The sequence below is a fragment of the Elgaria multicarinata genome, chromosome 10, assembly GCF_023053635.1.
Source record: "Elgaria multicarinata webbii isolate HBS135686 ecotype San Diego chromosome 10, rElgMul1.1.pri, whole genome shotgun sequence".
Taxonomy (NCBI): Eukaryota; Metazoa; Chordata; class Lepidosauria; order Squamata; family Anguidae; genus Elgaria; species Elgaria multicarinata.
Genome location: NC_086180.1, coordinates 11,324,089 through 11,338,488, shown reverse-complemented (window position 1 = coordinate 11,338,488; position 14,400 = coordinate 11,324,089). Strand labels below are relative to the sequence as shown.

The following is a 14,400-nucleotide window of genomic DNA, read 5'->3' as shown; positions in this document are numbered from 1 at the left end:
CACCTTGCTCTATCACAGATACAGGAAAGGAGAGTAGTTCAATGGCAAACCATGGGTTCCACATGCAAAGGTTGCCGGTTCAATCAGTCCTTGGCATCTCCAGTTTAAAGGATCATCTAGTAAGTGATGGAGAACACCTGCATCTAAGGGTCCTAGAGAGCTGCTGCAGACACTACAGGGCTAGAGGTAGAAACGGTAGAAGGTGACTTCTTATGTTCCTTGCATCAAAAGAACCTCCTGTTCATATCACAACTACTCAATGTTGCTAGCAGCAGCAGCAGCAGCAAGAGAAGCAGTATTGTCATATTAGCATTAATAACAGCTTTAATTCTAAAATAAGTTACCTTAAGGAAGTACATGGAAGAAAACTTTCCCATGCTTTCTAACCTCCACTTGTTGTTCAGGAGCGCCCTTGACATTCCAGGGAGGCTTTATTGGGCAGGTGCAGATGGCTGCATGGTGGAAGAAGATATGGAAAAGTTTCCTTCTAAGAAGTTCCTTAAGAGGGCAATCCTATGGTCCCTGGGCGAGCATCCCAGGGACCATAGAATGGCCTGGAAAATGCCTTCCGAGGTTAGAGACAGCACTCCGATCTCGGAAGGAGAAGTCAGAGATCTGCTCCTGGCCCCCACCCCTCCCAGCTGGCATGGAGAGAACCGCACTGGTGCTCTGAAAGAGGAGACTCCCAAGAAAGGTGCACAAGCCATCCAGGCAACCTCCCTAGAGAGGGATGATAATTCTATTTCAGTTCACAAATCATCAGGACATGTCCTGTTCGCAAACCTGAATGTAAACACAAACAGGACGGATTTTTTCGGGAAAAGTTTATATATTCCTGAACTAGCAGGCATTTAAAGAATGCATTTTTGAATGCACACTTTAAAATATACATTTTCCCCGAAATCAATCAATCAATCAATCATGCTTTAATCATTGGGGATGGGGGAATGTACACTGTTTAAAAATGCTCACAGAAATGTGCACGTCTCCCATTCTAAATGGACACTTTTCCTGCGCCAGATCTACACCAAGCAGGATAGGACACTTTGAAAATGGTTTGAAAACTGTATATGGAGTGTTTCCTGGGCTCCAACAGTTGTCAGTACTGTTATAAACTGTTTTAAAGCAGTAGTGTGGATCCTGCCCTGTTTTCACCTTAGGAGATCCAGACACAGATCTCTCACCATCTTAAGAACAAGATGGTGCCATGCTGGATCAGACCAAGGGTCCATCTAGTCCAGCACTCTGTTCACACAGTGGCCAACCAGCCATCAGCCAGGGATGAACAAGCAGGACATGGTGCAACAGCACCCTCCCACCCATGTTCCCCAGCAACTGGTACACACAGGCTTATTGCCTCGAATACTGGAGATAGCACACAACCATCAGTGCTAGTAGCCATTGATTGCTTTCTCCTCCAGGAACTTATCCAACCCCCTTTTAAAGCCATCCAGATTGGTGGCCATCACCACATCCTGTGGCAGTGAGTTCCATAACTTAACTATGCGCTGTGTGAAGAAGTACTTCCTTTTAGATTGATCTCTTCCGGCAGGCCTATCCAGTAGAATTTTAGGATATTTTTAGTATGTTTTTAGGATGTGTTTATTATGTTTTTAAACAGTGTATGCCATGTTTTTAGTCAGTGTTTTGTGTATTTTATGCTTGTGGCTGTTCCCCGCCTCAATCCAATTGGAGAAGCGAGTTATTATTTATTTATTTATTTGTCCTGGATCTCCCACCAATCAGTTTCATGGGATGACCCGAGGTTCTAGTATTATGGGAGAGGGAGAAAAATGTCTCCCTATCCACATTCTCCACACCATGCATAATTTTGTTCACCTCTTACCATGTCTCTCCTTAGCTTCTTTTTCCCCAAGCTAAACAATCCCAGTTGATGTAACTTTCCCTCGTAGGGGAGGTGCTCCAGCCTCTTCATCAATTTAGTTGCCCTTTTCTGCACTTTTTCCATCTTGTCTCGCTTAGCCCTGAGAGATGGGGACATCCAGCGACCAGTACCCTGCAGATCAGCCTAAGTTATTCAGGTCATCATACCATGGAGCAAATGCCTAATTCAAACGTGCTTTCAGAGCCAACAGCTGGAGATGACCCAAGCCGGCATGCTGAATGTCTGCACAGGTATTCCCTCCGGATAGGCAGGGAACAAGAATGTAGGCATGTGTGTGTGTGTGAATGGGTTTGATGGTTTGAGATGGACTCAGAGATAAACGTGACTCGAATGGCCCCCTCCTTCTGTAAACCCCAAGATCCCCAAGGTTGCAGAGGACACTGTCCTGATTTACATGGGATTGTTGCACTGCCTGGTTCTGAAGCGAACGCCGGTTCCACATGTCCGGGAGCAGGAGCCAAATTTCGTCCACGCTCCCCAGTTGCCATCTTGCTTCAGCTGGTTCGTGTTCTTCCACATGCAGTGACCTTTATAGCACCACTGAGGGGGGGGGAGGGAAAGGACACAAAAATAAAATAGGGCCTTATTGCAGCATCACTGTAGTTTGCCCTGCCAAGGTGCCTGCAGAATGGATTGCTCCTGTCCCTTTTTCAGGTCAGGAAACTTTGGGAATAGAGTTTGCCAACCATGCAGGCTATGCCAGTTGGTCTACAATGCAGGCACTTGGTACCTTCCAGATCACCAGCCCTGGATTAACCTTTAAGTACATGCTCAGGGCACCAAGGGAAGGGACCACCACAGAGTACCGGTACCATAGCTGAAGCCATCTAATTTTAAGGAATTCCAGATTAAAAATCATTTTCAATAATTTTTTGCATTTGCATTTCCCCCTTATAACAGCTTTATTAAAAATAATAATACACAGAACAGTGATGTAAATTTGTATTTTTTTTCTGTTGCCCTAGTTATAAGTAATTGGCTTATATTGCTTGCTGCTATTTAGTGTTAAATAAATATAATAATAAAAAAACAGTTTATGTTTAATATAGTTGTGTGTTCTGGCATGGGGGATGGCCTTGAAGAAAACTGGGTTTTGAATGTCTTATTTCACCTTAAGCACTTATTGAGTCTTAGGCCATGGCTAGACCAGGCCTATATCCCGGGATCATCCCGGGGTCATCCCTGTGCTTCTAAATGACACACAGGGGACCCCGGGAGCAGGCAGGGATGACCCCTCCATTTGCCTGGGATAAACCTTAGGTCTAGCTAAGGCCTTAATGCTTTGCCAGCTAAGCAATGGAAGGGCCAAGGAGGCACCATTATTGGGCTGTGCTTAGGGCATCAGCTGGCCTTAATCTGGCCCTGGGGTATATCTTCCAACATCCACCCAAAGTCCAGCTGGGAGATTATCTAAGACACAGCTGAGTGTTACATCCAGCCACCTTCCTGCCAGGCCAACCCAGAGCCAGGTCTCCTCAGATGAAATCCCTTGGGTAGAGATCTCCTTGCTTGGTGTCTTCCAGATGTGTTGGCCTACATCTCCCATCATCCACCCAATGACCATCTGGCTGCAGGATTATGGAACTTGTCGTCCAACACATCTGGAAGGCACCAGGATGCAGAAGGCTGGTGTGCAGGAACCAAGAGGAGGCACTACATATCCCTCCCCTGAAAACATGTCTTGAGACCACCTTCTTGGAAAATACCCTACTAAGAGAGGTAGCAGATGCAGTGCACCCGATACAGCCTGACCAATAACGCACTCCAGCTCTAGATCCTTTATGACCACTGCAGGAGCAGACATGGTGATGAGACTAATAGGAAGCTCAAACAGGGAAGTACAGTGCACATGTGATAACACAAGGCCTCCCATGCCTGAACTTACTGGTGTGAACTTACTAAATTCACACTTCCTGGATCAATATGCAAACCAAAACACAGTTATACTTCAATATCCACGCTGTCCTGAATTTTGCAATGCATATATTAGGGGAAAGGGATAGAAAACTGCAGATCTTGGTGAAAATAACACGCAGAGATATGTTGTATTTGGGACAACTGCGTCCCAAAAATGTGTACAGATTGTGCAGGCAGGAATAGGACAAAGCAAATGTATGGTTGGAAAAATGAGAAACGGAGTGAAATGGAGATTGACAGGTCTACGTATGCCAACTCAGGAGAAAGTAAGAAGGAACCTGAAGGTCCTGCGTTAGGACATGTCAAGAGTAGTCAACCTGATGTCCTTGAGATGTTTTGGACATCAGTTTCCATATCTCCAGCCAGCAAGGCCAATGGTCAGAAATTATTCTGTTTTAGGCCCCATGTGTAAATCTTTAAATAGCTCCAGACGATCCAAACAAACTTAGGAACCAAGCCATACTTCACAGGGAAAGAACAAAAAGAAACTGATGAAGTTTCCCAACAATGGAAATTTGATGGGAGACAAAACAGACACGCATGACAACTTCTCTGTAACTTTGAAAACCAACATGCTGTTTAAAACACAAAAGTACACACTCACTTTACTGGGGGCACATTCCGTCCCATCAAGGGGAGGCCCCTTCTTCGTCTTGCAGAAGTAGGGGTTGTCCGGGTGGCTGCACCACAACTGTTTACATGGGTCAAATGTTCGAAACTGGGGAAAGTGAAACACAGAGATCAGGGCTTTTTCCCAAAACGAGAGAGAGTTTATATACAATATGAACAATTCAACATACAGAGGGCTCCAAATATGGAAAGTAAGAAAAATGGTTGTACAGGATCAGTGTACTCCTGAAACGAAATGTACCAGCAGGTTATTGGTACAGAGCTAGTTAGTTCCATTTGCTGGGAGTCCTTCTAGAAAGGATTGTGGGTAGGGATATCGTGGGCGCCTGACCCGGAGTCCAACAGACTCTCCCACATCTGCCCCCTGGACATTTGCAGACTTGTGGGTCGCAAGCCCACACGGCCCAATGAGCACCCGGCAACTGTCCATCCCTGTCTGGCGCCTCCATTGTGCGCGACGGCTTGTACATGCCTTTATTCTTGCATAAATGGGGCCTTTACGGCTGCAATTTATGGAACAGGAGAAATGTAATATTTCTGGAGCCTCCATTGTTGCGCAGAAAAGAGGCTCTGGACAGGAGCAGACAGCCGATGGGAGCTCATTGCACACTTGATGAACCACTAGAGAAGCTCACGCCGCAGCAGTGGGACAAGCATCCCATGAGTCGGACCCGGGTGAGTTTGCCCATCCCTATCATTATGGGGGGAAAGTACCATAGTTAATGGTGCCTTCATGTAGTTAGAGAATTTATACTGCGTCTTTCAGCATAATGCACATATGTTAGCTTACATCTCCATGTCCTATTGACTATTTCTATATATTAAAACATGCACTCACACACACACTCACACACACACACACACACACGGAGACCTTCCCCAACCTGGTACACTCCCAGGGTAGCCAGGTGACGTATTTGACAGAGGACAGTCCTCTATTTAAAGAGTTGTCCTGCCCAAGTCGAGTTTAAAGTCAAAGAACCCTAGGGAGAGAAAGCAGGCAATGGCCTTCTAATTGCCCATGAGGAGTTAGATAGCCGACTGAGCAGGCATACAGCTCCCCTGCTGGTCAGTCTTCTCCACTATGGCGAGATGTAGTGCATTTCTATTTGAATTATAGTTATTATTTGTAAATTTGCATTTATACATATGAAATAGCATATGCAAATGCTGTGCAAATTGATGTTGTGTTTTGCTCTCTTTTTGGGGGGGCAATGTGTACATGGCCATCCCATGGCCTCCAAATGTGCTGGACTAAAACTCCCATCATCCCCATTCAGAGATGGCTGGCTGGGGATGATGGGAGTTGTAGGAAGGTGGTGGCAGATTGGGGAATGTATGTATCACCATAAACACACACACACACACAATAAAAGCAGAAACAGCAAATAATAATCAAACTGATGTCAGACAACAGTTTTTGCAATGCCCTCTCCACCTAAGACTTGGAACAGCTACCAATGAACAATACAAGTGGGATCTGCAACCAGTCACTGCAGCACATCCTCATCTCCAGGAGGGATCCTGTTTGGGGTTCCAACCAGCAAGCCAGCCAGGCCTTCCTCTAGGACACTCCATTCCATTTCACCATCACCCATCAGACCCCAGTTTTCTTTTCCAACAAACACTCAACATTGGGTGGCTATTGGACTGTGTGTGTTTTGTTGTGGGGAGGTTGGGCCCTTTAGTTTTATTTTTTTGTTTTTAGTTTGAAATAATATTTGTTTAACTTCTGCAAACTTCAGCATTCCCCCAGCAGACTGTCATCTTCTCCTTTTGGCTCCCTCTGTTGATGCCACCACCTGAGTTGACTATTAGAGGGGATGACTGTATGTATTAGGTGTGCTGATGGCATAACTTGGTACATGGCACCTGCATGATAGAATTCTTCAAGGACTTGAAAGGTTATCACACAGAAGAGGGCCAGGGTGATTTCTTGATCATCCCGGAGTGCAGGACACAGACTAATGGGATCAAGTTACAGGAAGCCAGATTCCGGCTGAACATCAGGAAAAACTTCCTGACTGTTAGAGCAGTACGACAATGGAAACAATTACCTACGGATTTCGTGGACTCTCCCACACAAGAGACAGCTGGACAGATATCTGTCAGGGATGCTTTAAGGTGGATTTCTGTATTGAGCAGGGGGTTGGACTTGATGGCCTTAAGAGGCAAGTTCCAACTCTGCTATTCTATGATTCTATGTGATCTCAGGTGACCCTGACTTGGCTTAGTGCGCCTGAAGTTCAACACTTCCCAAATTGCGGGCCGTCCATCAAAAAATGTGGAAGAAGGACGGTAGATGAACACACACAGACACACAGACACAGACACAGACACAGACACACACACACACACACACACCCTTTCATCCCAACCCCAATCAAATTTGGGCTGAACTTTCAATGGCTCGAAAGTTTGGTCCAGCCTTACTTTCTAGAAAGCGCTCTGGACATACCGCCGTGCACATTTTGTAGCCCACTCCAAAATCAAAGCGGCACTGTTCGTCCATGGAATAATTGATCCCCGGCAGCTCAGGAAGTTTGGGCCAATCGTGTTCAAAGGGGTCATCGAGGAGGCAGTCGTAGGAGCTGTGGGGGAAGCAAAAGAGAAGACAACAGAGTCCTCAGCTGGGGATGCAGGCTCCGCTTACATTTCAGCCAGAAGGGGATGCTATGTCTTACTGATTATGATCACGTGAATGTATAAGTAGCCTGGGAAAACAAGGATATTGCCTATCCTTTCACAATGTGAAACATAGGTTGTTGGATTCCAAGTTCCATTAGCCCCAGCCAGCCCAGGAAATGGTTGGGGATGATGGGGATTGTGTTCCAACAACATCTGGAGGGCCACAGGAGCCACATGCCTGCAATGACATTTAGAGAATGGGAGATTCTCCACCTCTCAATCGAAACATGGCGTCCGCCATTAGAGGGCACCAGAGGACTGATAAACTTTAACACAAACTGGGGGGGGGGGAATGCAAAAGGACAGTTGGACTAGAGAGCTAGAATTAACCAGGAAACTTAACAGCATTTTTTTTAAAAAAAGTAAAAAGTATTGGTGTTCTTGCTTTATGTAAATCATGTGTGATTCCTATTGATTTGCAAGGGAGTTGCTAGGTAGATCATCCTGCTGTTGGGAAAAAACTGGACTAGATGATGTTTTGCTTTCTTCTAGTTCTACGATTCCACACCCATTATCTACTCTCCTGAGCCCCATAATACATATGGAAGGAAAGGCTATCAATGGCTGCTAGCCCTGATGGTTGTGTGCTATCTCCAGTATTCGAGGCAGTAAGCCTGTGTGCACCAGTTGCTGGGGAACATGGGTGGGAGGGTGCTGTTGCACCATGTCCTGCTTGTTCATCCCTGGCTGATGGCTGGTTGGCCACTGTGTGTGGCCACAGAGTGCTGGACTAGATGGACCCTTGGTCGGATCCAGCAGGGCACTTCTTAGGTTCTTATGAAAGGCACAGAAGAATTTCGGTACGTGCGAATCAGCGAAACCTGAGCTCAACGAAGATCTCCAAATTCCGTTTCAAAGCTTGTTCCGACTCAAGTCTGTATCAGATTGTGCGCATTGTGGCATTTTCCTTTTCCTATGAAAATCCGTGCTTATGTTTTCCAAACGTGTGCATCAGTTGTGCGCATCTATGAAATGTACGCATTCTTCTCCCAGTGATTATGGCATATTTGTGCACAGTTTTCAAAAGTATGCATTTTTTCCCAGGCACTTTTCTCAAATGGACACATGTTGCCAAAGAATGTTTTTTCTTTGTTTGGTCTGTGAATCGCATTGCAAGCTAAAAATGTACAGACTTTGACCATAGATTGAGTTTCAGTCCCTTCTCGATCTGGAAGGTGTGAACTGGGTAAATCCTGATCAAAACCAAACTGAAACATACATTTCTCATACATTCCTGCAGAAGTTCTATGGCCGCGACTAGTAATGTCACCACGTATTTCTTGGCTTGCAATGCTCACTTGAAATATGAGGGAGGGGTGAGCAGCCTCACAGTTTCTGTGGAGGGGAGGGAATTCCATCACACTCCCAAAGGCATCATGAAAGTCAGAACAGGATCCCACACGTGGATCATAACCATGCTCAGAATAAACATTTCAAGCATTTTTGGGAAAAGAGGACAGCTTACCACACTCAAAAATGGAATCAGACAGTTGAGCTTTTCCCCATTGCTATCCATTACCCCCAGACTTTCCACACAGTGGGTCTTCAAGCAGGTGCATCTGTTGCCTCACTAACACTCCTTAAAAAGTCAATGGTTCAGCTCAGACAACACATTTCTCCACGCAGTGGGAAAACTCCACTCAGCGGTTGAGTTTGTAGGGGGCACTCACCACACAACATGTTCTAACTCCACCGTTGTGTGACTGTGGGCCCCTGTGGAGTTGAGTAAAAGGCAACACAATGTTTGATTGACAGTTCCTCCACCCTCTCTCCTCTCCTGGTCTTCCCAATGGTATCCCATCAGCCATTGCTGAAAGAACCAACAATCCTGGTGGCTCTCCTGGAGTGGCACTCCCTCCTTTCGCCGGTCTTGCCAGAGAACTCTGTAGCCAGCGAGTAAAGTTCACTCAACACAATGGGAAACTCCACGGAGCCCTCCACACAACACACAACTCAACGATTGTGCAGGAATTCTCCTCTGCACAGGATGGATATTCAGCATGGAGTGTTTTCTAAAAAAAAACCCAACTCCACCGTTGAGTGGAGTTTTCCCACCAGCCAACATATTTCTCAACGGTGGTGTAAAAACTCCACCATGGAGTTCTAAAACCGCCATAGAGAAATGTGTTGTCTAAGTTGAGCCAATGTCTGATTACCAGGGACATGTCTACACCAGCCCTATATCCCGGGATAGCTCCTGTGCATCCAAATGCCACACAGGAGATCCTGGGAGCAGACAGGAACGATCCCTCCATTTTCCTAGGATAACCTTGAGGTGTAGAAAGGGCCTTGGAGTTGAATTAGAAGCCCCCTACCTGTGCATTGATACCCCTTGGCATGAGTTGCTGCAGGTTGCAAAGAAAGAAGGGGATGGAGTTGTTCTTCTTTGCCCTAACATGGTTCTGCTGGCTTCTGTCCATTGGTCCTCCTGACCTGATTATAAATGCTTCCAGGTCAGGTTCTGTCCTCTGGGTGGGCACCAGCCAGACTCTGACCTTTCTCCCTTTCTCCCCAGCCTTGCTCCAGGTATTCTCTGCCCCACAGGACAGCATCCGCTAGCCACACACTGGACCTTACTGTATGTATCTTTTGAGTTCTTGGCCGCTGCACCGGGACCAGTGGTATCGGTGGAAAGCTGCCTGCACCAACGGAGCCATGACGCTTCCCATTGCTGTCTCATCCCCGCACCGGTTCCCTTGTCCGTCATGTTCCATTCCCAACCTGAAATCAAAGACCATCATGTTGGAATTAATGGGGGCGGGGAGGAGAAAACTGCCTTAAATATATTAAGGGGCTTGAATAATCTTCTGCTCTCATAAAGTTGACCAGGCTGGGCTAAAGATCAAGCCAGGTGAGCCAGCAAAAAGCTGCTGTTGCATGTTAAGGACCTGTCGCTCTGTCAAATCCAGAGTCGCTTGAATTTCATGGAGCCAAACTCAGCAGCGGTGAATTTGCATCTGTGCTCTACCATTTCAGATTTCAGTTGGGGGTTCACATGAGGGAGCACTCCTCCATACCCCCCCAAATCCCTCCCCTCTTCGGAAATGACAGAGGTTCTGTCACGTGCGAGTTTCTCCGGAGATATTTTTTTTCTGTATGTGGAAACAGACTTTCAGTATAAAGTGGTATAGCCCTCGCTATACTTTACCCACCACAGTGAGAACTATTCAGTCTTCCCCAACTTGGTTTCCTCCAGAGCTTTTGGATTACAACTCTCATCAGAAGTGGCTAGTGATTGTGCTGGGTCAGCCACTCATTTCTGCCTTGGAGGACCACTCTGAGAAAGGAATGGATTCTGAGTAATTTCTGCCCCCCCCCACCCATACCTGGAAGCAGGTTCTGTTGCCATAGAAACCACTACCATCTCAATTCTTTTGCTTGGAAACTGGGGAAGGAAGAGGGCTGTTAAACACACATCATATGGTAGATTTAGTTCTGGGATGTCTAGTTGCAGACCCCTATTCATTCAGTCATTCACACTATTATTTAACAACATTTATTTATTTATTACATTTCTATACCGCCCAATAGCCGTAGCTACATATGCTGAGTTTTTTTTCTTAACTGACCCTGGAATAGTTGTTTTAAATGGATATTGTCTGTTTTAAACAGACCAGTTTTAAAATCTCTTCACTGGCTGCAAATTAGTTTCTGAGCAAAGTATAAAGTGTTGGTTATCACCTTTAAAGCCCTACACGGTTTGGGTCCAGGCTAACTGTGGGATCGCCTTCTCCTGTATAATCCGCCTTGCACACTCAGGTCCTCTGGGAAAAATCTACTTCAGCTAGCAAAAACTAGATTAACAACTGTTACCCTTCTCTTCTGCTGCTCCCAGACTGTGGAATGGCCTGCCGGAGGAGACTCATCAACTTAACAGTCTTTTAGCAATCAAGAAAGACATAAAGACTGATATGTTCTGGCAAGCCTATCCAGTGGAATTTTAAGATGTTTTTAAAATGTTTTTAGGATGTTTTTTAGGAAGTTTTTAACAATGTATATTATGTTTTAATTATTATGTATTTTATCGTTTATCGTTGTTCCCTACCTCGATCAAAATGGAGACGCGGGCAGGAAATAATTTTTATTATTATTATTATTATTATTATTATTATTATTATTGTATTAAATTTTGTATATTTGTTTTTAATGTTCACTGTTTTTAATCTTTGTACGCTGCCCAGAGATCTTCGGCTACGGGGTGGTTCAATTTGTTTTAACTGTGCATATTTATTGTTTTATACTGTATGTTTTTATCTGTATGCCACCCTGAGATCTTAATGATATAGGGCGGGATACAAATGTTTTAAATAAATAAATAATAAATAAATGTTAATAATAATAATAATAATAATAATAATAATAATAATAACTTATTGATTATTTTTATATGTCATTTTTATGTAGTACACTGTACCCAAAGGGCTCATAGTAAGCATTAATCTATTAGGGAAAGGAAAGGAACCTCTCGTGCAAAGCACTTGAGTAATTGCTGACTCCTCGAGGGACGCCTGCTTTCGCTGAGGTTTTCTTGGCAGACTTTGCAGCGGGGTGGTTTGCCATTGCCTTCCCCAGTCACAGTTACCTTTCCCCCAGCTAGCTGGGTACTCATTTTACCGACCTCGGAAGGATGGAAGGCTGAGTCGACCTGAGCCATCTGCCTGAGAACCAGCTTCCGCTGGGATCGAACTCAGGCCGTGGGGAGAGTTTCGGCTGCAGTAACTGCTGCTTACCACTCTGCGCCACATGAGGCTTAATCTATTAAGGAGGCAACATTTGGAAAAACCAACAACCAAACAACCAAACACACACCTCTTTCAGAACGTATCAATGCAAATTCAAATTTAAAAGCAGTTCAATGAAAGCTATTTGGTAGCAAGACTTACACATGGCCAGTTTCATGGGCGACCACAAAGGCAGAAGAAAATCCATCTTCATGGTTAAGAGTGCAGCTCCTGACAGGGTGACACATGCCTGTTACTGGAGCATATCCTGTTGAAAGTGTTAAAGATTGGGATTTGAAAACAAACAAACCATCCCCGTATTTCTTAATCTGCCCAAAGGTATCGCTACTGTTCTTAACCTACTCAAAGAACAAATTTGTTGCCAATGTTAATGAGTGCAGAAGGAGGCATTTCTTTACGTTTCTGACGTGCAACAGAAAAATACATATTTTCTGTTGCATCACAGGAACCTGTATATATGCATGCCATGCCTTTGGAGCAAAAAATGACCATCAAAGTGGCTAAATATAGTAAAATACAGATTAAAAACAAAATATTAATCAAAATTTAACCTAAGTGCAAATTAAAAACACAACAACAAAAGAATTAAAATTAAAACTTCTTTCAGCAACAGGGCGGCTTGCACCCTGCCTGAATGAAATACATCTCCAACTGTCCTGCTTGCAGAAGGACCAAGAGAGGGCCAACCTAGCCTCCATTGGCAGGGAGTTCCAGAGTCCCAGAACAGCCACTGAGAAGGCCCCCTTTCATAGCCTACCAAATGTATTTCCATTGATTGATTATTATAAAATAAGCCCAAAGGAGGATATAAAGCCAATAAAACACAATAAATTGATGCAACATCCACCAATGAAAAAACGGGACAGTACAGTAACACAGATAAGTATGTTTACAAGACACAGCAACACAGATCCAATCCAAAGCCTGGGTGAACAAATCAGTCTTTGGCAATTGCTGAAAGCTTGCAAGGCTCGGCACTGGCTGCATATAAACAGGTGGGGAGTCCCACAATTGGGGTGTCTGCATCAAGAATGCCCACACTCCGGTTGCTGTGGGTCAAACCTTAGGCACTGTCAAATGGGCCTCCCGATTAGATCTGATGGCATCAGGACTGAGAGAAGAGATTTTTAGAATAGTGGTGTGCTTCACCTCGGTCCCAAACTCCGAATCTGAGTGGAAGCAGCCAATTCGGCCCACCTCAACCCGAATCCGGTCTGGGACTAGATTGTGCTGACTCAGCCCAAAGCAGCCATAGCACTTTGGGCTGATTCTGCCCAATGGCCAGCCGCTGCCACCTGCTGACAAGCCTGTGGGACTTACCTGAAGCCTCCACAGGCACCGGTGTGCCATACATCCTCCAGGAGAGTTGGTCCGGAAGCTCTGAATTGGCTTCCAAGGCAAATGAGGGATGTGTGTGCACAGGCCAACTTCAAAGATCATAAACAGCATTTTGAGTTGTGCCCAGAAACAGACCAGTATCCAGTGAAGCTGTTGTAAAGCTCCCTATAACCAGCCCCAGACAACAGTCTGGCTACAGTATTTCCTGTTCCATCAAAACTTCATCATAACCCTATTGACTAGGAGTTACAAATACAAATACAAATTTTATTCATGGCTACCCTGAATGGGTTTTAGCCTAACACATATTATCACACATTATTACATAAAAAATTAAAATTAGCCGAACTCTGTACAGCAATTACTCCCATTCATAAGAAATTTGTTGCAGTCCAGTTTTGATTGGGATTTAACCATTTCTCACCTTCCAGATAGAATAGACAATTGAGCTAATACAGAACAGAGTGTCTTGTATACAGATTAGCAGTAGTTTGTTTGTCTTTCACACACACAGAAACACTTGCACATATACATACATGGAAGAGCCTTGATCGCATTACCTTGCATTCCAGCTGGTCCAAAATCTTGCCTGGTTAGAAAGATGGCATGATCGTGGTGCTCTGAATGACTTAAGTCTGTTTTTTGTTGCTGGTACGCCCAACGGCACACATTCTCCAGGCTTCTTGATGGATTTCCTCGTTCAATGAGGCTGATGGACTAGGAGAGAATGGAAAATAGAAATCAGAACAAGATCTCGACCATCAGGTATCATTTCATTTCTATACTGCCCCAAAGCTGAAGCTCACTGGGATGTTCACAACAATTATTGTGTTGCAAGGACTTCACAGCCATCCTGAATGTGATGGCCCTGGAGAACTCCACATGTGGAATTCCATTAAGCACTCTATTCCCACTGGATGACAACTTCTTAGTCACTGTTGAAATTAGGGGTGTGCTTTACCTTGGTCCTGAACCCTGAATCCGAGTTGATATGGGCAGATTTGGGCTGGACTGGATTGGGTTGCCTCAGCCCGAAGCAGAGGAAGTGCTTCGGGCCAATTCAGCCCAATTGCCAGCCACTGTCTCCCTCTCCTCCCGCAAGCCTTTGTGCATGCCGGCGAGCTGCCCTTCCTCTATGAGAGCCGCTCTGCGCCTGTCATAGATCTACTGTAAGTTGGG

General features: G+C 45.1%; 1 protein-coding gene across 1 annotated transcript in view; it reads right to left on the bottom strand.

Annotated features, from left to right (window-relative positions):
• Positions 1-14,400, bottom strand: part of ADAMTS3 (ADAM metallopeptidase with thrombospondin type 1 motif 3) — a 168,986-nt gene that overhangs the window by 32,655 nt on the left and 121,931 nt on the right. Inside the window, exons 9-14 of the mRNA XM_063136071.1 lie at positions 13,782-13,938; positions 12,025-12,130; positions 9,719-9,862; positions 6,912-7,044; positions 4,428-4,541; positions 2,301-2,446 (exon numbers count right to left, since the gene is read on the bottom strand). Coding sequence (XP_062992141.1) covers positions 2,301-2,446; positions 4,428-4,541; positions 6,912-7,044; positions 9,719-9,862; positions 12,025-12,130; positions 13,782-13,938 — 800 coding nt within the window. The remainder of the gene's footprint in view (positions 1-2,300; positions 2,447-4,427; positions 4,542-6,911; positions 7,045-9,718; positions 9,863-12,024; positions 12,131-13,781; positions 13,939-14,400) is intronic.